Here is a 21,284-nt window from a genome sequence, read left to right as displayed (position 1 = left end):
ATCCGAACAAATCATTTATCACAGTAATAAAAACAAAGATTTGTATAGCAAACCAAATGTTTATTTTTCTGTCCTTAAAATCTTTAGTCCAAACAAGTCAGCAAGATATTCAGATCCTTCTGCTTTATGTTCATACAGGTAACAGGTGTCCTTAGTTTTACTTCAAAATATATTATTGTTCATAGGACCAGCATATCAGCTCCATATTTTATATAAAAACTTAATGGCTTCTTCGACTAATACTGTTGAAATTTTCATAAATCAACTTTTTTTCCATTGGCCTAAGCAAAAATACTGGTGCACTATCTTCACTACCGTGATAGCAAATTACACAAAAGCTCTTCATTTTCATGTAGTTCAAGAAACTTTTAATTTACTCACAGGATAATGAAAAAATCCAACCATTAATTTTTTTAACTGTTTACAGCTTCATTCATGACCTTTTCGTGGTCTTTTGAATAAACAGTAATATACTGGTACATTTTGACAGGCAGGTACAGAGGAGACATTCCAGAATGCTGTCTTAGAAAGCAAATCATAGGGGACACATGCAAAGCATGGTGAATTTGAACTATTGTATAATGATCATCATCATCATAGGTGATAGCATAAATAGTCTTCCAGACCCTATGGTCCTCCATGATACTGACAAGCTCATTTATGTGCTCCCAGCCAGTGTCCTCAAGAAGAACCTGGAAATAAGTTTTGTTTCATGTGCCCAATGAGCCATTGGGTAATAGATTAATTCTGGCAGCTTGTTACCACACTTGCTAGTCTGTAATTATTTCTGGTCCCACTTTCTTTTCTAAATCCTGCTACATCCCTCTTGATTTTAAGCTAAGTGGTGGGTCTTCAGGCTATCTCAGATGGTGTCCATTAAGCCAGCTCCCCTGGTTCGATCTACAGGCTAAGATGAACATATCCTGGTAGTAAATAACTTTTCATGGCTAGTCTTGGGTACTCTTATCTCCAATGGCTCTATGACAGCCACACTTTCAATTACAAGTACATGTACGAATGTGACATGTTTTTCTTCAACATGATCTGTTGTTGAACAATAAACCCTTTATTCAGTGTCTGACATTAAAAATAAAAGACTGCTCTTATATAATATAGTGTTATCCATCACATGGACCTGATCACTATGAAATGCTGGTAAATCTCCTTTGTCTGTTATTTCACTGCTGAAGTAATATCTGAAGATCCAAGGACATCTATCTCTATGTTCCATTTAGCTGTCAAAAAAAGTATCTCACTGGAGGTCCTGGGATATCTTCCCCATCATCTCCCTCAAACGACACCACTAGGTCCACATACTGCTTGTCTGGGGAGGGGTTGATAAGTTTCTGCATTCTGCACAGTTAAAACAATACATTATTAGCTTACAAAATATCTATGTAAGTATCAGTGCATGATTGCTGACGAGCACACTGACATGCAAGCACACACCACAGAATTAGTCCAGTGCACTTCATTACTTAAACCATTGAGAAAAACTTATATTAAGCTGGAGTTAATCTTCTACTTACGTTTGTGGCAGTCTCTTTTTGTGCCCTGGCATCACAGGTACATAGATCATCTTCACACCATACACTACCATTGTGGCATCAAAACCATGCTTTTCCTAAAACAAAAGCACATGCACACAGCCTCAATGTAAGGTATGACTTTTTGTCACTCAGTTTTCAATGGTGAAAATGTTTTGACTATATTAATAATTGGATTAAGTCAAGCAAAATTAAACATAAATAACCTAGTTAGGATGTCATTATAATATATTGCCCAAAGATGGTGTTAATACACAAATGTATAACTTTAGAGGAACTTTGTAGTAAAAAAGTTATTGAACAATATGAGCACTGACTTCCATACCTTAAAATGATTAAGAAACTGTTGCAATGTGAATGCACTATTGCCATGTACCTCCCACTTGTCCCAAATAGTACATGTTAGTCCCTTCCTATAAGTAAAAAAAAAAAAAAGAACAGATCTTTAGCTATGAACTTTGGTATAAATATCAGTATGCTGTCTTTATTTTTAGCAAACATTAGGAGCAAAGGAGCAAGAAGGAGCATGAAGTTTATAAAACTGACTAAAAATTTATTATTTAATTTGTCACCATTTTTACCTTAAAACAGTCTTTTCTGCAGCTCCTGGCTCAGATAGCACCATGACAGGCAGTGCCAAATTCAGAAAGCAGTTCTTGTACTGCTCTAACTGGCATTCTTTTACGATCTTAATCAATTCTATTGTTGCCTGAAATTGAACAAAAACACATTTTAACAAACAAAAAGAACATGTTCTTGAATAAAGGAACTAGTATTGTGCCACATGGATGTACAGGTAAAAAATAAATAAAAAATGAATAATTCATATATTAAAACAATAGTCAGACATTGTGCTTAATTTGTTATACCTCAGTTACTATTCTCTAAAAGGCTGAAACTGAACATGGCTAATGTAACTTTTAAGTAAAAAGAACTGCAAGGGGTGAAGGATTTACAACATAGGGTGAGCTAAAACAAAAATATCTAGGCCTCTTTAGGCCACTCTCAATCATATTCCCAAAGTAAATACAAAAACCAAATGTGATGAATACTAACCAGTCCAGCTACAGCAGCTGTTGTCGTGGCAATAGCTGGGACAATTTTTCCTGCAATTCTCTTAATTTTGAGGCGATCTGCCTGTTCTATAGAATACATCAATGCTCTCAGATTCTGGAAAAAAAGACCAATTTATCAACTGCAAAAAAAAAAAAAAAAAAAAAACAGTCTCCAGCAAATCAAAGAATTGAAAACATTTGTCGCTCACAGGGATATGAACAGTAGTTTGCAAAGGAGGAAATTAAGCCCCTTGCCTCTACTGCCAAATCCCTTCTTTTTTACACCTCATGCATGAATAACCTTTATGAAGGTAGAAACTACCACACTTGCTACTAGCCCTTGTAAGTTAGGAAGAGATTATTGACTCTCAGGTAAAAAAGGTACTCACTGAAGCAGCAGTAATAAAATCTATGTGTCCATTACTATCATCATCCTTCTCAAATACTGCTGGGAACAATGATGAAAACACTGAAATGTAAACTAGAAGTGTTTAACATATACTGGTATAAACACATATCAAATCACAAACTTGAGCTATTCAATATATGTACACAATGAATAACTTAAATGAAGTTAAATCAATGAGTGATAAATAATTTCAAACTTGTCTTTGACCATGAACTTTTGAATACAAGAAATTTGCAAGAAATATACCCTTGTCTCCAGCATCCTGTCTCATTGCAATCTGCATTCTAACAGCAGTGTCCTTCAAGTCATCCCCAGTGACCTGGTCTTCTTCAACTGGTTTCTTTACTGTTTCATCAGTTATTATGGTCTAAACAAGATGAGGTTTTGTAAGTCTTTATAAAATTTATAAATGCATTAACATAAAATGCCATCACTTGAAAAATAGGTTTTAATCAAGACCTTGTTACAGATTGCAATAATTATCTATTTGAAATGTTCACCTTTGAAGATGGTCTAAATTCTGGAACACTGGCTTTCTCAAACACAGAGCATATTACATCTGATGACATGACCTGAACACAAAGAAATAAAGACAATCAATCAATCCATGCAATATACATGAAAAACCTTAAGACAATCATTATAGTGAAATGGCTAAAGGCATTCTCTTTAGCATGCAATTTCTATTAACAGTCTGTAAATTTTGGAGTTTTTACTCAGGCTCATAGCCAGCCATTTCAAAGAGGAGGTTCTTTTTTTTTTTTAGAAAAAGTGGACCTTTAACCCATGAAACTTTCATGTACCTAGATCAAATTTTCCCCAGAGAGGACCTTTTCCTGCTTAAAGGGTGGTTCATTAGAAATCTCCATTGCTACTAGCCTGCTACTAGCCAATATCCTTTTTTCAATATCCCAATTTAGTACATGTATCCAGCCACTTAATCTCTGATGTTCTACGATTGGTTATCCCAGATTTGTTATCTCTATTATTGTACTAGCATGCATGTATACATTGTCTAATTCTAATTCTGTATCCCAATTCATCTGCAATATATGTCAACCTGAAAAGAAGCATAAGAAGCTCTACAATTTCAGATTAGGAAAGTGTTTGTAATGACTTACTTCTTTTGTAACAGGAATGCCGTGAGTCTCTGCTAAAAGTCTGGCTGTGGTTGTGATGAACAGCATGTGCCTGAAAAGATAACATACAGGATTTACTGCATAAAATTGCAATTATGACAAAGTCTAGGAGAACATGCAAAGTGCTGAAAAAGTTAGGATCAAATAAAGGATCATTATAGCTTAGTTTTTTCTCAGACGAGTAAACTTTTGTTTATTTATTTATTTGAACCCCAGTATCTCCAATACACCTGTATATGCCTATAGTTGATATTCACTGTGATTCTCCTAATATAAGTTTTTTTGTGTGAATTTTTATTTTCATTATACATCAAATGTAGTGAAGAATGCCAAGAAATGAGCAAAATATACAATTTTGAGCTTAACAGAAATTTTAATTATTATTATTATTATTATTATTATTATTATTGTAAGGACAACACTGCTTGAAAGCTTACAATGGATCTTCTTTATTGAAAACAACGGGACTTGGTGGTCTCTTAGGCGACTGCCAGAACAGAGCTAAAAACAAAAAACATAACATATATCACAGTGAACAATGTTAAATAATTGCTAAATCAAGTATATTATACACGTATAAATTTGCTTGTGTTCTCTTAATCTTCCCAGTAAGGGCAAAACATGAGGATCATGGTGCTACCACAAGGTGACATCAGTCATAGAACACCATCCATATCTTTTCTTGGTTTTAAGTAGAGTCATTTACAATGTTTATCTTTTGTGATTTGTGATAGTATTACATAAATACAGAAAGTGGTCAATGCATGTTATGGCAGTGTTGCAAATAAAAAATGGTATCTCTCGTCTTAATACTTACATCCATCCTGTAGTTTGGTATCAAGCGGAAAAGAATGAACAAGCTGTTTTGCCTGTAAATCAGAAAGTATTGACTTCAATTGTTTCAGTAAAAATGCTAAAAAGCAGCAATAACAAAATAAGAACTGAAGAGTCACAACACCTTTACAATTGGAGAAAAATTTGAAAAAATATGCAAAATTAAATGACTGACTTCATATACCTCTTGCAAAATATTTCACCTTATGATTAAACAGCTTTTCAAACTTGATCCTTGCTATCTCTACACAATGCTTCCAGTCTCTGGGTCTATTAAGAACCATTTTAGAAACTTGCACTGCCCCATCTATAGCCTCACCATTGTTTAGTGACTGAAAAGGAGAATAGCATGTATACAGCACATTGTCAGATCATAGGCTCTAAAGTCCTCAAATCCGTATCAAAAGGGTGAATGAAAATTGCAGATTGAATTGTAGATTGCAATATATATCATACACATACATTAGGGCATTTTACATAATTATAAAAATGTACTCCATACTAGTCACACAGACTTATGAAATCCAAGATCTGTGAAAAACAAACCAAAGATTAAAACTTAAGTAATAGAAAAAAGGTACCTGTATAACTTGTTCTGCAGATTTATGACTTGACCAGAACTTGTTGAACAAATTTGGCTTTTGTGTGAATTGGCTCTCAAACTGATAAAACAAATATAAAAAATACAGTATACTTTGTATTTGTCCCTGCTTATCATCAGAATAGAAAATATTACAATGTAGATGTGCATTTTCTATAGATAGTCTAATACAAGGAACAGTTCCTCTATAAAAAACTAAGGTGATAAACAATTTCAGAGTATTACATAAATAAATCTCAAAGCAATGTAGGGGTTTCAGCTTGTCAATGTTACCTTGTCTCTTGCCCACTGAATACAATGTTCAATTGTTGCTGGGAACGACTTGAGCATACAATAGGGCACTTCCTCATCCACAGGATCACGCTGTGAATATAGAACTTAAAATGAAATCAATTTGTCTAATTTCTTCCAAAAAGCATTCAGATTTTAGTTATGACAATCCATAAAATCTGGTAATGACAATCTACACAAAACTTTTGCATGCTTCTAAAATATACTAATTTTTCATTATCATTCAAACCAGATAAAATATCAATAAGGTAATAAACCATCTAACCATCTAAATGATGAGATTCACAGGTCACAGGAATGTAAGAGAAATATCTGCATACATTATATGGTGCACAGTTGAATAATATATTCAGACCCAGTGGCTAGCGCAGCACAGTTAATTGATACTCACCTGACTAGCATAGGACTCTGTTAAATGTGGCACTATCACCTGAACATGTCCCTTGGCACCCATAGTTCCCGACTCCAACAAGGCCCTCTGATTAGACACACATCGGCTAATAATGAGACATTGGGCAATTAATTTTACATATCTTTTTTAAAAACTTGCTAATGCAAAATATTCATGGGCAGTTACAATAAATGTAGCAATTTTCATATCATTTAAGTCTTTTTAAAGCTGGATGGCTCTTTTTCTACAAATCCTTTTTAGATATGTTAAAATATGTTCAGCTAAATTCTCTGCCAATAAACAAAACAAACAGGCAACTTTTAGATCAATGTCCTTCAACAGGCTCACCTGTCTACATATCTCCTGGCCTCTACATTGTCCAGTGCATTGACAACCAGGTGCTGGGATATAAAGAAACTGTCATTGTACACACTGTTCTCAGTCTGGGGACACACTGGAAACAATATTAAATATCTATAAAATAGCAACCAGTAATTACAGTTTGAATCATACTGAAATTAACTTTGGAAATCACTTCCCTTCAAACGTATAAATACTAATAAATACACAAGTCATGTATATTAGATAAGGTACCGGATTACATTCTGGGCTTATGTATCATTTCTTACCTTTGTGTTGATGTGCTTCAATATGGAGTTCTGAAAAGAATAGCAAACAAAACTGAAAGAAACCCAATTGTACTTTTCATCATTTTCATAACTGATACAGACTTAGCTCTCTATGCATGTACTGAGCCTTTCTTGTTCGTATATATTTTTAAATCTTAATAATATGAATCAACCCAGTCAGTGATGTTAGCATTGGCCCCACACCAAATGCATGTAAAACTGAAGCCCAACCAGTAAGATTTTGTAAATTTGTTTAACCACTTTTCATTTTTTTCTGCTATAGTAGACTCTTAGGCCCTAGTGACTGCCCAGGTGACTTAAAGGGACAGTAGGCTAAAAAGGTTTACCACAGACTGACATATTTATGTAATATAAACTGTGTCTGAAAAAAACAGTTAACAGCTTCTAGTCAACTTTATATATAACTATCACAATTTGACCAGTGACCATAGATTCTCAAAATGAATGAAATACTTACAGATTAATTTTAAAATATTTATATAAAACATTAATACTTATTTTTAGCACCTCTTACCAGGATTCATTGCTTTTGCTACCTCAGCTGCAGTGCTACTCTTAGGTTTCTGAAACCCAGACAGAAGTCCAAAATAAAAATAAGGTTGTCAGCATAAATAATAATGTATGCATTAACAATACACAATTTTATTCATCAATTCAATGTTCTGAAGACTTTCCTTTGAATCATTATAATAAAACAGCCACTTGCCTGTATATGATGTGGTCTAAATAGGAACTGCCTATTCAAATTGGATTTCTCTATCAAATCATTGTCTGTTATTGTTATCTGAAATGATTCATACATTTAAGTTATGAAATGAAGAAAGAAGGACACATCAGAAGTGTTTGACCCAGTCAATTACTTTTCAATGTGTACTTATTGAAATTTCACCGCCTTTATATCAAGAGAAATTTCCTTTTCTCATTGATACCCAAATTTTTTTAGAATGAAATAATCAAGAAAATATCTAATGATTTAAAACTTCACTTCCAACAAATTTGAATTAAAGAGACATATAGATTTAGTTTAAAGGGTAAACTTTAGCTTTAGGTTACCTGTCCATTGTTATGAGTACCTATCCCCAACATGGCATAATTCTTCATCATTTCACATCCTATAGCACCACAGCCAACCTGATTAAAAGAAAGATTAAGTTGTTGATAACATAATTCTGAATTAAAGTGAAATCATCTTAAATTTCTATAACTATAAATGTAAGTGTTCACTTTTAGGTTCCAAGTTATACATTTTTTATAATACATGTACTCACATGTAGTAGCAGAATAAAAGAAAATGAAACTTAATATTTTGACAAGTGAAGCAACAAATAAATAAATAAATAAATAAATAAATAAATAAATAAATAAATAAATAAATAAATTAATAAATAATAAAAAAGACAGAGCTTATTCAGCATACACAGTTAAAATGTAATAAAGATAGGAGCAAAAGAATCCCACACTAAATCTTCTCACCATGAATAATTTTAATTGTGCTAACTGCTGGCAGACATCCTCTCCTACACAAGCCCTCAGAGAATCATATCTTGAGTTGCTGAAAAAACCCATAGTAAAATAATCAAAATGGACTTTTATTCAAAATGTCACGAAGATAATAGTGAGCAATATCAAATCAACTTCCATCCTACAAAGCAACACAGCATCACAATATATGTCTCATAAATCTACGTGGAAGTTAGGTGCACTGACGCAGACAATATAAATGCATTCTGAACTGACCTTGGGTGAAAATGTGAAATGTCCTTGTTTTCTGAACCACTAAGAACTTCAGAGGCATCTAAATAAAGCTGAAAAAAAAATCAGAGAAAATGTATCTCCTTTATATGTATGTATGGAAGAATAACAAAAATAATCTGGTAGGAATGATATCCACATGCTCGCAAGACATAACATAAACTATTTTCAGGCACTTGCCCTGTTGGGCAAGCAGGTCTGAAAATCTACCTGCGCTGCTCAAAAGTAAAAAAAAGTAATCAATTGAAACATGTCATTGTGTTTTATAAACCAAAAAAAAACTGCCCATGAAAAAAAGGTCTTCCAAATGCAAGTGATCCATTAGCAAGTCTTCAAGCAAGTAAGACTAAAATTCTAGTTGCCCGACAGTAGAAACCACTTGCACCAAGCATGTTGTATGTTGATCCCTGTACCCATAACTTGAAAAACTTACCCACTGCATCAATGGAGAGAACTTTCCAGTTAAAGCCTTCAGTCCTTCCTGAGCTGCTATACCTCCCAGAGCTGTGCACAATGGTGCCAGACATCCTTGACAGGTGAAGGATAGGTTAGAAACAAGCTGTTCATCTAGATTAACCTGCAACAATATTGCATAAAGGGAATATGTCAATAGACAATTATTATCATAAGAGACAGATTGTTGAATTTAAGGTAGTTTTCCAGAAAACTGTGCTAAAAACAATAACCTTCTTTACTTATTAATTCAAATATAATTTCTACAATACTTTTAGATTGATTCAGTTTTAACATTTTGGACTAATAAATGCAAACAAAACAACTAAGTAAGAATGACAAGGATACACTAGAATAGCAAGGATACACTTTATATTTTACCTGGTCTTCCATTTGAGAATTTTGTTCCCTGGCTAGCTGTACTAAGACTTCAGCATCCTTTCTGCACCTGTTTCAGTAACAATCAAAGTTCTAATTGTTCTAATTATTGGAAAATATGAGATAACGAAAAAAATTGTTCAGAGATCACAGGAAGCAATCTATTGGATGGAAAATTATTTGAAGGACCAAAGATGTTCACAAATTTCAAGGACCATGGGCATACTCAAATTTCAAGTGTTTCATGAAGTGTGATACATCTGAAAACCCCATTATACCTCATCATAAACTATCAAAGCAATTTGTTCTCAAAAGTTTTCCCATGTTTTCATCATGAAAAAATGTTTCAATAAGTCTGATATTTTTCATGTTATAGGATTACAGAAAGATAAAATGATAGTTTACTGTAACATACTAGCATATACAGTACTAAGTGGTGATAGTATAGTTAAGAGATAGTATAGTTACAGAAATAATACATAACAGAAAATAAAATTTTGTAATATAATTTTTTAATGGACATACCTAATATTTGGAAGTCTTGACTGCTGTTCTCTGAACTTGTGCAGTGCCAGCAATCCTAAGTGAATACCGGATGGTGCCTTCAAATCCAGATAAACATGTATTTAGCTTGCAAACATCAGTAATTTGAACAGAAAACACTTCTCAATTAAAAAGCACCCACTGCAAACATCAGTAATTTGAACAGAAAACACTTCTCAATTAAAAAGCACCCACTACCCAATAAAATACACTGAAATTCTTATTCTAATCATTTCATACATCAGCTTTTTTTATTCCTATATTCCTGTAGGCAAGAACAGCACTGTACATGTACTGTATTCTACTGCACTGTATCATAATAGATTAGTGGGTTTTCAATTGCTCTAAATGTAAATGAATAAAAATAAAAGGACATTTACAAAGATCTGCAGAAGGACATGTTTATACTGACCTCATATTTACAAAGATCTGGCACAATAAAATTTGGGCTTTTCAGCTTCTTTTCCAGAGATCCCTAAGGGAAAAGAAGAAGACTATATGATTACCAGAGGTTCATTGAATTACAGAAACTTGACTTTAAGAATTCTGAAATTGTCAAATGAAATACTTTAACAATAATAGATATTTAGATTAATGCTAGTTACATACATTTAATGATGTTTGATTCATATTGAATGTTTTAAACTTACAAAGGACACAACTTGTGGAACTTTGACTTGTACGGCGAGCCCATCTCTCTGATATGGAGCAAACTCCTCACCACTAGTATCACAGATAGTGTAGGCATAGGGAGACAAAACTGATCAAGAGCAATAATATAAAATGTCAGATGTCAGTATGAAAATATGAGTTAAAACACTTATATCAACACATTTAAAACTTTAAAAAATTGCAAAACAAAATGAGGAAGAAGTAAGAAATTTACTTGAATATTTGTAAACATAAACATGTCACCAAGTGATATATACCATTTTTATCATTACTGATTAACATAAACATTATTTACCATAACTATGCATGCATCATACTTTTGTTTTATCTTGCTAATCAGCTACAAAATACCTTTGATCTGGCAAGTTTTGCCATTGAGTGCTTCCATTCCTTTCAACTCTTTGAAAGTGACAGTATCTCCTTCATCAAACCCATGCATTCTATTTTCAAGACAAGTTACCACTCCTGGGTTTCCCTGTAAAGTGAAATTTTGCATAGATTCCATATTGTGTTAAATAATGATTTTGTACTCACGTCCTTATAATACACATAAATACAAATGGAGTAAATCCATTTAGTTGATGGCTGTATCAAACAATAGTTTTGAAAAGTCAGTTTAAATCAAAGATCTCTTATATCAAATCTACCTTAGTGATGTTGGCAATGAAAGACTCCTTTGCTTCTTCCCCATTTACATCAGTCACCTCAAACTGGTCACCAAAGTCACAGAATAATGATGAGAAAACGCCGTAGACATCTGCACAGATAAACTGAAATTAAAAAAATTGCACTGTACTCCACTTAAGTTCTGATAACCATTGCATAACAGTAAGGCAGGTTTTTTTTTTATTTAAGTTGTTTTCATTTCACATTAAAAATGTATATAAAACATTTGCTTTATTTAATAAAATAATATCTTTGCCTTCCAATTTGACTTCAAGGATGGCATACCTTTATGGGTGGGACTTGTTCTCTGCAATATTCATCTACTTTAATCTGTATATTCAAGGGTGTCTCTGTCAGTATGACACACTGAAATGAAAGGAATTCTTCATTGTGTCTGTTATTGGTTCATTTTATTATCCAGAGAGACTCATAACTATATGCAATGATCAATAATATAGGTTTTTGGTTTCTGTTTCCAGAAAATGGTTTGTTAAGATACTGGACCTAGTGATGCTGCAGGGTTTAGGACATTACCATACAAGATGAGACAATGATAAAAACAAATGTTTCTTTAATTCAATTTTCTCATTCACATTATTCACATTCTAGCTTGCCCAAAGGAATGCTACATGAAACATCCATGAAGAAAAGAAAAGACTGCTACATGAATAAATCTCAAAACATCCCCTTCGTGTTACCAGCACATCCAACATTATATCAGAGATCACTACCAGTCTCCTTGGTAGCCTGACATATACTGCCTTTGAACTATATATACAATCTAAAATGGTTTGATAACCTGTTTATATTTACTTAGTTATCTATCTTCTTGAGCATTTCATCAAATGAACATTGGTTAATATATGTCAATGATGATGTTAAGAACTTTAAGTATCAATCTAATCATTAACCCTTTGTTTTGACTTATATCAACTTTATGAACTTTTCACTTGTGAAATAGAATATAACTAGAAAACAATATCCTTTCAGTACTACGTCATTTAAAATCCCGAAAATATAGAATACCCCCTAAACTTCCAAATATTTAGAAGAAAAAAAAAATTGTACAGGGATGGTTAATTTGGGAACAAAATCATGTATTGGTCTTTGACGTCAAATTGATGGTCCTGCAAAATGGTGTCAGCTAACAATTATTAATTAAAGTGCTGCACCTATCTTATCAGGTGTTCCATTAAAACGCTAATAAGAATAAAGTCCATTGAATATTACCTTGCCTAAAGGGACAAAGCTCAGCTAATAAGTAGCACCCATAAGTAGGAAAGAGTTAAAGAATACACCATCATGCTGCTGTTAACATTTCTATTTATCGCCATATTCCAAACTGGGCATGGTCAGATAGTGCCCAGCACTGGACATCAGCCCGCTGACCACACCAGTCTACTATTGCAAGTCCAGAACTATCTTCTTCAACTCCAATCCTCTGCTGCTGACCAAAAACAAAGCCTGATGGACATCCAAGCCAGCGTCGCTGACCTCAAGTCAAAAGATGGCCAGATTGAAAAGAACTTGACACAGCAAGACAGAACTACTAGCAGCCAACTGCAGCGCTTACAGCAACAGCTGGCCAGTGCTGGAGACCAGACAGCCAACCTCACGACACAACTAAAGAAATTAGAAACTATTATGAATGCACTGCAGATAAAAAATTCTGATCAACAAATTCTAATTAATACTGCGAAGTCCTCCCTGGATGTACTTTTCAGTAATATCTCTAGTATAAGTTCTAGGCTTTCAAACCAAGTCATTTCTATAAAATCACTAGGGTCAAGTATGAAGCAACTAGAAGCCTCAGTTAAAAATACAGAGATACAAAATGGTGAATTGAAGAACAAAACTGCAGCTTTGAAATTAGAAAATGCTCTGCTCAAAAAAAGGATGGACTTATTGATAAAACTGGGTGAGTTACATTAACATTACATTTAGTAATACGTAAACCTCTACATGGTCCTCATATATAGAGCAAGTGAATACACATTATTGAAAGAATGGCACTAAGGTGTAACAGGTGCCAATGTTATACACCATAGTTTATTTTCAGCTGAATTGTGCAAATATTTCTGGAATATATCATGAAACTTCAATTCATTATAGACATCAAGGTAGCAACAATACACAAGGTTCTGTTGTTAACCATTTCAGATGGTTTTGTGGCATACCAGTCTTCCTGGTATAAATACATCAGCCAACCTGCACCATGGCACAAAGCTGAGGAACTCTGCCAGTTGATCCACCCTCAGGCTCACTTGGCAGATATTCTGTCACAAGCAGAGAATAACTTCATCTTAGGACTGGCACCCACAGGTGAACATGTAGTTACAATGCTGAACATACATGTAGTTCAATAGCTGTATTTCTGCTTTTAGACATTAATACAACTGGTTTTAAAAACACAGGCAGTGTTTACTGTTTATATTATAACTACCATTTATTTGAATTTTAACATCAGGAAATGAGTGCTTTACATAAGGTTTTGTTATCTTCCACTTTGTTTTGTCACATACATTTTGAGAACAGATTGCAAATTCCAAGTGCTGTATTGAACATCAAATAAGGTGACTATGTTTCTGCTACATGTATATGTGACATCTCAAAACTAGTGTAGATATAGTGGTAAGTTAATTAGTTACTTGCTCCTGCAAATTTATCTCCCTATTTATCTGATCCATAATTCCAAAAGCTCATGCAGTATCATTAATGTATCACGTAACATGTATTTTAGGTACAAACGAAGTGTTTGTAGGAGGACATGATATTGTAAAGGAAGGTGTATGGAAGTGGACAACTGGGCAACAATTGACATATACCAAATGGAATAACGGAGAGCCGAACAGCTACAAAGGCATGGAAGAAGACTGTATTTTGATGATGGTTAATGCAGGGGGAACATGGAATGATGATTCCTGTGATAAATCTTATTCATTTGTGTGTAAAATAAAGGGTTAAATGGTTCAACGTAATGCTGATCTCAGATAATTTTCATTTTCAATGACTGATAATATTTTTAATTTAAGACACTCATAGTGATTGCAACTCTGACCAGTTGAACTTGAAATTCAATGCTACCTTAGGGATCGTTTCTGATACATGGATAAATAATGGGAACAACTAAATTCAAAGACACTCACTATGACAACAGTATGTCATTCTTAGTTACTTACAATTTGTAGCTCATATCATGTAATTGAGACTTATTCACATAATTCTTATCATTTACTAATAACTTAAAGGTCTTTTCAAACTTACCCAATTTGGGACACTTTGAAAGGTCCCAATGTGTAATTTTGTTAATAAGTGTTATACTCCCTTTCAAAAGATCTTCACAGATACACTTCTTGCTGTTTATTTTTGTAAGTGGTACAGTGGTACATAGAATACTGCTTGGCATGAAAAGGGAACAAGATAAAACAATCAACTTATCTTACCTGATACCATTTGATTAAATATATTTTTACCTGAAAGTTCTTCATGTAGGTCAGGTCAGTGGTCTCATTAAGAGGAATGAGCAGGCTTTGGACAGTGACATAAGGATTCAGCTCTGCTAGTTTTGAGGAACATACATCTGCTCTGTAACAAAACAAGATCAGAACATTTCACCAGAAGCACAGGTTCAAGGAACCTGATACTAGTCAGATGACAAAACAATAATCTGGTTTGTGTTACACTTAGTTTCAATCATCAAAGTATTTTTGTACTAATCAAATAGGCAGTGTAATACCTCTTACTGATTCTAGATTGCAACATAATGTTTTATTTCCTCTGAAAAATTGTTTAAGTTTATATATTTAAGCATAAATTCAACAGACATAGAATCCTTATTTACCTGGTTTCAGTAAATTAATAAACAAAAAAGAAAAATCAGAATTTTTTCATGGTTGAACAGGTTACATTACAGGTAGTTTCACATAATTACTACACATTTATTCATCCTTCTTCACAGGTGAAAATCTTAATGTTAAAGGGATAACTGTTCGCGTGAAATTTATATTTCACGATAAATACACTGCAAACAATAAATTCTATTTTACCACCAAAAAAGCAGTTATTGTATATGTTCTGGAATTTTGCCATCAGACCACGTAAACCTTCATAACACAGATGGCTCTTAAGAGATTATTACAAAAAAACCAAACTTACTAGAAAAAAACATGGACCAACTATCAGAATGGATTCATTTACCATTGGTAAGAATGGTAAAATTGTCATTTAACCCAGGAAAATCTTTTTTTGACCAAAACAAACATCTCTTATCCCTGGAAAGAAGACTGATAAAGAATATTGTATTTTAGTGGTTCTGCAACACTTTTGCTTATAGACATAGAACATTGTGCTTTTCTGCCTTAAAACATATTGCAGAAAACTTGATTTCACTGCTGAATGCTAAACTACATGTAGCTCAAAATTAGATACAAACAACTACCTATTCCTGCCCGTATTGACATCCTGTTCTGTTATAAAGAAATTTGTTCCCATGTCCCAGTGTGTGGATAATTTGGCATCTTGAATAGTCACCGACTGGAAAGAAGTCAATATAAGCAAGACTAGTGTAATGTCAAGGTTTGATTATCAAGCCATTAACAGAGTTATGTCACAACCTCCCATCTTTATACAGACTTTTTTTCTGGACTGGGATGTGAAAATCCTTACAAAAGTACATGTTCACTATACTACAGTCCCATTATGCCATTGTGCAGTAAGACAGTCTCTTATCTTAATTGATTTAAGAAGAATGCAAGTATAAGACCTACCTTTATTCCAGCAAGCACCAGATTTTTGGCTGAAACAAACAATCAGCCTAGTTATTTGCATCACTAGTGCAACTGAATTTTTCTCAAAGAGCAATTTAAGAACAAAGATGGCATAACAATAAGGGAAATTGGTTAAAATGTTCCTAAAGATAACTTTAGGTATCTGAGTGTTTTAGTGAAAAAAAATGGGAGAAAGGAAATAAGGGCCATACACTTGAAATTCCTTGTGAAACAATAAAATGAAGAGAGCTGACGTATAGGCTCACACAAACACACACATACAGAAACATACACAAAAAAAAAAAAAAAAAATTCTGAATTGATTAAAACAATTTTTAAAATTTTTCATATTTGCATGTGTATTAACAAAGGAAGAGAATTTGACAAAGTACAGATTGTATGATTACCTCTCTGCTGTAAAATTGCATTCATATGTAGCAGACTTTTAATGGCTTGCACCCCTTAATGCTCTGGCAATAGCCTTTCCTTACACTTGAATAGGTGTATTACAAAAATTGAAATTTGAAAACACACTTGCACATGCGCATATGCATACACATACACACAAATATAATAAGTACCTATTTAACTTTAAGGGAAGAAAGCATTGAAATAACAATTAAATACACTTCTTTTTTGCGCAGTAAAACATCCTGACACATGAAGATATAATTTACTGATAAATTTCAAAAATTATTTACCAAAATAGCTTAATTACTATTAATGAAAATAATTCGAATTTCGGCCAAACGTTGTCATAAATTGATCTTTTAGGAATAATCAACTGCACAGCACTGGTATTAGGATAGGCAAAATACACATTTTGATAAAAAGTTTTTCTATCAGTATATATAGATATAATACAATTAAATGATTTTTTCATTTAAATTTAAAAATAATATTCAAAATCAACCATGAAATCCTTGTATAACAGCTCACAGCAACCATAAAAAGCAGACACATTGCTGACATATAACCTTTGTGGTACAACTTTTCTATATTTTACCAATCCTACTGGGGTGGTAAGACAATTGTATGTTTGAGCTCTGGGTATATATAACATATGACTCAGATAGCAATATTCAGCTCAATTACCATCAGACAACTACTTAAAACTTGGTTCTAGACACCTGTGTCTGGTTTACTCATACATTGAACTGTTTAGTTGATGTTAATCAATTAATGAGTTTTTCAACTTACCAATTTCTATTCCTACACCTCCCATTCCATATACCAGCACACTTGCCCTTGCCATACGCAGCATGGCATTATCACCCAGCACATAGCGCTGTCGACTGGAAAACAAAAAATAACAAAATATTTTAACTTAATTTTTCTAATTCAAATGGAGTAACTGCAATTCTAATCAACTTGTGAAAGCAATATTTTAGTGGACAGTATAATATTTGCCCCTGGTTGTCAGGCATAGGTTGTCAGGCATAGGCCATGACAATATTTTCAAAGACTGATAACCTCTACCTATTAACTAGTGTATACTACAGTATTTTAGAAAAAAAAAATTTGTCATTTTCAACATTCAGCTTATTTTCCTATTTCCAGCTTTCACAAGACTGTAATAGTACAGATGAATAATGATTATTGGCAGCGACAGCTACATTACATAAGCAACAAAGCAAAATACAAAATGATATACTTATCCAAAAATTTACATTTACTATCTTAACTAAACTAGAATGAGTTTAGCATTATCATCAGACATCTCAATGTAATATCACATAAAAAAATATTAATGTACCTGAAAAATGCATTTCAAATTGTAGTTTCAATGATAAACACTGTAAATAAGTCAACAAAATTATAATAAAATGATACTATTTACCTGTATAAAGAGTCATCTATCTCAGAAGCCATGTTGTCTGTGTGACAAGAGCTTCTCACTGGCTCTACAGCAAGCCTCAATTTCTTAGCTGGAACTGACGTCTTGATATCTCCTAACGTAGTTAACCTTTAAATATATTAGATGATAAAAATCATATCCAAAACATAAGGATCAGGTTCTATCATTTAAGGGAATCTTTTTTTTCTCAAATCATTTAGCATATTGTGAGCCAAAATAACTTTTGTGAAAACGTTTTTATTCATATATTTACATGTACATACAATTATAAATATATATTTATATATACATTTCAATTCATATATTGAACTATCTTACTAGAAAACTTATATTTAGAATCTACATCATGATGCTCAAACATATCCTTCTCATAGATTTTTGAGTCAATTATTCTAGCAGTAGAGATAATCATGTAACCATGGAAACGACGGGAGAAAATCAATGAAATAGGACAAATATAGAAGATCCCAGACAAATACGTTTATGCTTATGCAATTCATTTTTCCCAGACATATTTTTCGTTGAATGAAAATCATACATGTGGTATGTCTTTGAAAGTCAATAATGCAAAGCTGAGAATAGAACAGAACCACCCTGAGCTATGCACCCTGAGAAAGCAATGCTTTTTTTTTTCAGTATTACCTACATAAATCAGTGGGAACACTTGTAATAGTGTGATCCCACAAATATCTGTAAATACAGGGTGGATAATACAAAATCTTAAAAGTTTAATGCCAAAAATTGGAACTAAACAAACACACACACACACACACACACTGACACACGATAGGCACATACTAGTATCTGTGAAGCCAAAGTAGAGCAATAGCAATATTAATTTACTGGGAAGTGGGCAACTTTGAAAGTGATGAGAGATAAAATATAATGAAGTATATAATGAATAAAAATAGTTCCACTGGAAATCAGTAAAGGGAACCGAAATAAAAAATCTAATGGCATCCATATGATAAAAACCATGCAAAAAACAGATGTGTACATGAGGCTGATATTATTTTTTCATCAATTTGTTTTGAACAAAGAAATTCACATCCTTGGTATATAATACTAGTATAGCGTGAACATGTTAAATTTTAAAAGAAAAGAAATATATTTCATTTTTTTCTGAAAATCAATTGCTGCTTTGATGTAAAAATTGGATTAGGAGACAAAACTTCACTTATAAGGCCTTAATAAAATGTGTGCCAGACTGAACCCATGCATAAGTAAGAATGGGTTCCCTGGGGAGTCTCACTAAATTGCTATCAGCTAACTGGCTTAAATGTCTGTCACGCCTACCGAATCAGCTAGGGGGTAAAGATACCCCTCACAGCTTTACTAGGCGTGACAGACATTTAAGCCAGTCAAGTGGACAGCAATGTAGTGAGACTCCCCAGGGAAACAGATCAATCCAAATATCTGTGGGAATGGTCCCTAAATTTCAAAGGAGGGATACAAAAATAAACAATAAAAGTACTATTTAGTCTTTCAAAATGTCCAGTATTTTTCCTCCAAAAATAATTCCTTCAATTTTCCACAAACATTAATAACTTGATATACATGTATTTTATAAATGCCTCCAAATATATTGTGGCTTGTCCGTAAGGTACGAATATATTGCAAAGCTGATATAATCAAACAGACATGTTTTCATACCAAGGCTTTCCACAGTGAGATGGCCACTACTTAACGAAAAGACAACCTATATTTTCAAAGATGACTGGACGGATTATGAAATTTTTGAGGAATGGCGGCCTTTGGACAGCATAGTTAACTCCCAGAAAGTTATTTGACATAACCCCCCCCCCCTTGTTGGACTCCCTATAAATCATTGACAAAATTACAGATTAACATCTTGGACTTCTGGGGAAACCCCTGCTTCATAGTCATGTTTTATAAATCTACTGAATGTGCCTGATTTAGTGAGGAAGCTACAGTAGACTGCAGATTTGTAATAATGGGAATGTTCATTTATGTTGAACATATCTGGTGACAAGAAGTATTTTTTGGTATTATTTGAAACACATAAAAACATCACCATACTGGCAAATCTTCATATACAACAAACAAATCTTCCTGTCCCAATGTGAGTCAAATATAATAAAATAATGTAAATTGCTTTGCATGCTTGAAACTATGCTACCCATGAGAGAATTAATGGCCAGTGAGATGATTTGGTAGAGCTGATTGTACTATAGGGTACAACTTGACATATTTTTAAAAAAACTTGATAAATAAATAAATAATAAAAAAATTAATAAAAAATTAATTTAGAAAACACCTCTGCATTATAGAAACATGTAAGGTTTTTTAATTTCACCTATATCATCAAGACTGATGTTCCATGGTAGTGGGAAAAACAATGACTGGTAACTCAGACTATAAAGTTGAATGAGATTTAAAATGTGATTTGGACATAACTGCAAAATAACAAATTTTAATACTTCATGATGATCCAAGGTCTACTCTGATTTTTTTTTTTTTGCTTTAAATTAAGTTCAGGTGCCTATACCATGTCTTATATTCCTCTAGCATATAGGCTCTCAAAAACAGAAAATGTAAATGTGGACAAAGATAATTAAATCACCTTTACCAGATCCAGGATATTGATTAATACCCTTTTGACAGTGACCAGCACAGTTTTTCTGTATTGCAAGATTGGCAACTTAAGAGCTTTTCTAGTACATAAGAGTCACCTAATAAGAGCTTCTTGCTTAACACAAGATAAATTCTGATTGTCAATTGGGGCTTGTGAAAGGGAGTAAAAGTAATTGGAAAACCCCGTGATACCGAAAATATATTAGGACCACTCACTTGGTGCGATCTGGTTATTGCACCGCTCGATGTGCAAAGGGCGTAGGGATATTAAAATAGGGATTGTCACCTACGCCACCACCCCTCTTCCCCGCTAAGAACTTCTGAAAACCACACCACTCTATCTCAGCAAAACCGAGGCCGGTCGATCATTAAAGTATATTATGGGTTTCAGATAAAAGTGACGAGCGAAGTCGCTGACTAGAATTCTGATGTCCTACACATGCAACTTGCAGAGAGAGCAATAGGTATTCGTGTCCATCATTTTCTGAGATGATCTACAGTACTTTCCCAAGTTTGATTCCAACCACAAAAACTCACCGAATATTAATGACACAAAACAGCAGACTTCAGGTTGGGAGAGTTTGCTCAACTATAGATGTCGCCAAAATCAGAGATGGGACAGAATCTATAAAGTTAAATATTATAATATATAAGAAACATTACTTAAGTTCATTGCAAAATCAG

General features: G+C 33.3%; 2 protein-coding genes across 3 annotated transcripts; one reads left to right on the top strand and one right to left on the bottom strand.

Moving 5' to 3' along the window:
* Window positions 1–39: 39 nt before the first annotated feature.
* Window positions 40–21,195, bottom strand: LOC106152612 (ubiquitin-like modifier-activating enzyme 6). Of its 2 annotated transcripts, none has more exons than XM_086999308.1 (36): window positions 21,138–21,195; window positions 17,988–18,113; window positions 17,348–17,442; window positions 16,148–16,176; window positions 15,820–15,914; window positions 14,855–14,966; window positions 11,667–11,747; window positions 11,363–11,485; window positions 11,067–11,190; window positions 10,694–10,803; window positions 10,456–10,518; window positions 10,026–10,102; window positions 9,504–9,570; window positions 9,103–9,246; window positions 8,655–8,722; window positions 8,391–8,469; window positions 7,971–8,048; window positions 7,624–7,701; window positions 7,432–7,480; window positions 6,897–6,926; window positions 6,616–6,721; window positions 6,268–6,373; window positions 5,859–5,948; window positions 5,566–5,646; window positions 5,188–5,316; window positions 4,968–5,019; window positions 4,588–4,651; window positions 4,133–4,202; window positions 3,512–3,583; window positions 3,258–3,378; window positions 2,992–3,071; window positions 2,604–2,717; window positions 2,129–2,256; window positions 1,873–1,960; window positions 1,530–1,624; window positions 40–1,353 (listed from the first exon to the last, which is right to left on the bottom strand). In XM_086999308.1, exons 2-36 carry the CDS (start codon window positions 18,017–18,019, stop codon window positions 1,239–1,241), a joined length of 3,045 nt encoding a protein of 1,014 aa, XP_086855434.1. In that variant the 5' UTR covers window positions 18,020–18,113; window positions 21,138–21,195; the 3' UTR covers window positions 40–1,238. The 2 variants fall into 2 exon arrangements, with proteins under 2 accessions (XP_086855434.1, XP_086855435.1); XM_086999309.1 differs by having other exon boundaries at window positions 17,988–18,099; window positions 21,138–21,176.
* Window positions 12,505–15,437, top strand: LOC106152614 (uncharacterized). The gene is made up of 3 exons (XM_013526256.2): window positions 12,505–13,299; window positions 13,542–13,703; window positions 14,122–15,437. Exons 1-3 carry the CDS (start codon window positions 12,684–12,686, stop codon window positions 14,343–14,345), a joined length of 1,002 nt encoding a protein of 333 aa, XP_013381710.2. The 5' UTR covers window positions 12,505–12,683; the 3' UTR covers window positions 14,346–15,437.
* Window positions 21,196–21,284: the final 89 nt, after the last annotated feature.

Source organism: Lingula anatina, chromosome 1 (genome assembly GCF_051362555.1).
Source record: "Lingula anatina isolate TDL-2025a chromosome 1, LinAna3.0, whole genome shotgun sequence".
Classification (NCBI taxonomy): Eukaryota; Metazoa; Brachiopoda; class Lingulata; order Lingulida; family Lingulidae; genus Lingula; species Lingula anatina.
The sequence above is the reverse complement of the archived record's forward strand: the minus strand, read 5'-3'. Positions and strand labels throughout refer to the sequence as shown.

Excerpts from the sequence above, each read along its gene's own strand:
- LOC106152614 (XM_013526256.2), top strand. The coding sequence starts at position 12,684 with ATGCTGCTGTTAACATTTCTATTTATCGCCATATTCCAAACTGGGCAT. Across the intron at positions 13,300-13,541 it reads GGACTTATTGATAAAACTGG|ATGGTTTTGTGGCATACCAG; the intron begins GTGAGTTACATT and ends TAACCATTTCAG. Across the intron at positions 13,704-14,121 it reads CTTAGGACTGGCACCCACAG|GTACAAACGAAGTGTTTGTA; the intron begins GTGAACATGTAG and ends CATGTATTTTAG.
- LOC106152612 (XM_086999308.1), bottom strand. The coding sequence starts at position 18,019 with ATGGCTTCTGAGATAGATGACTCTTTATACAG. Across the intron at positions 17,443-17,987 it reads ATAGATGACTCTTTATACAG|TCGACAGCGCTATGTGCTGG; the intron begins GTAAATAGTATC and ends TTTGTTTTCCAG. Across the intron at positions 6,374-6,615 it reads GCCAGGAGATATGTAGACAG|CCGATGTGTGTCTAATCAGA; the intron begins GTGAGCCTGTTG and ends TCTCATTATTAG.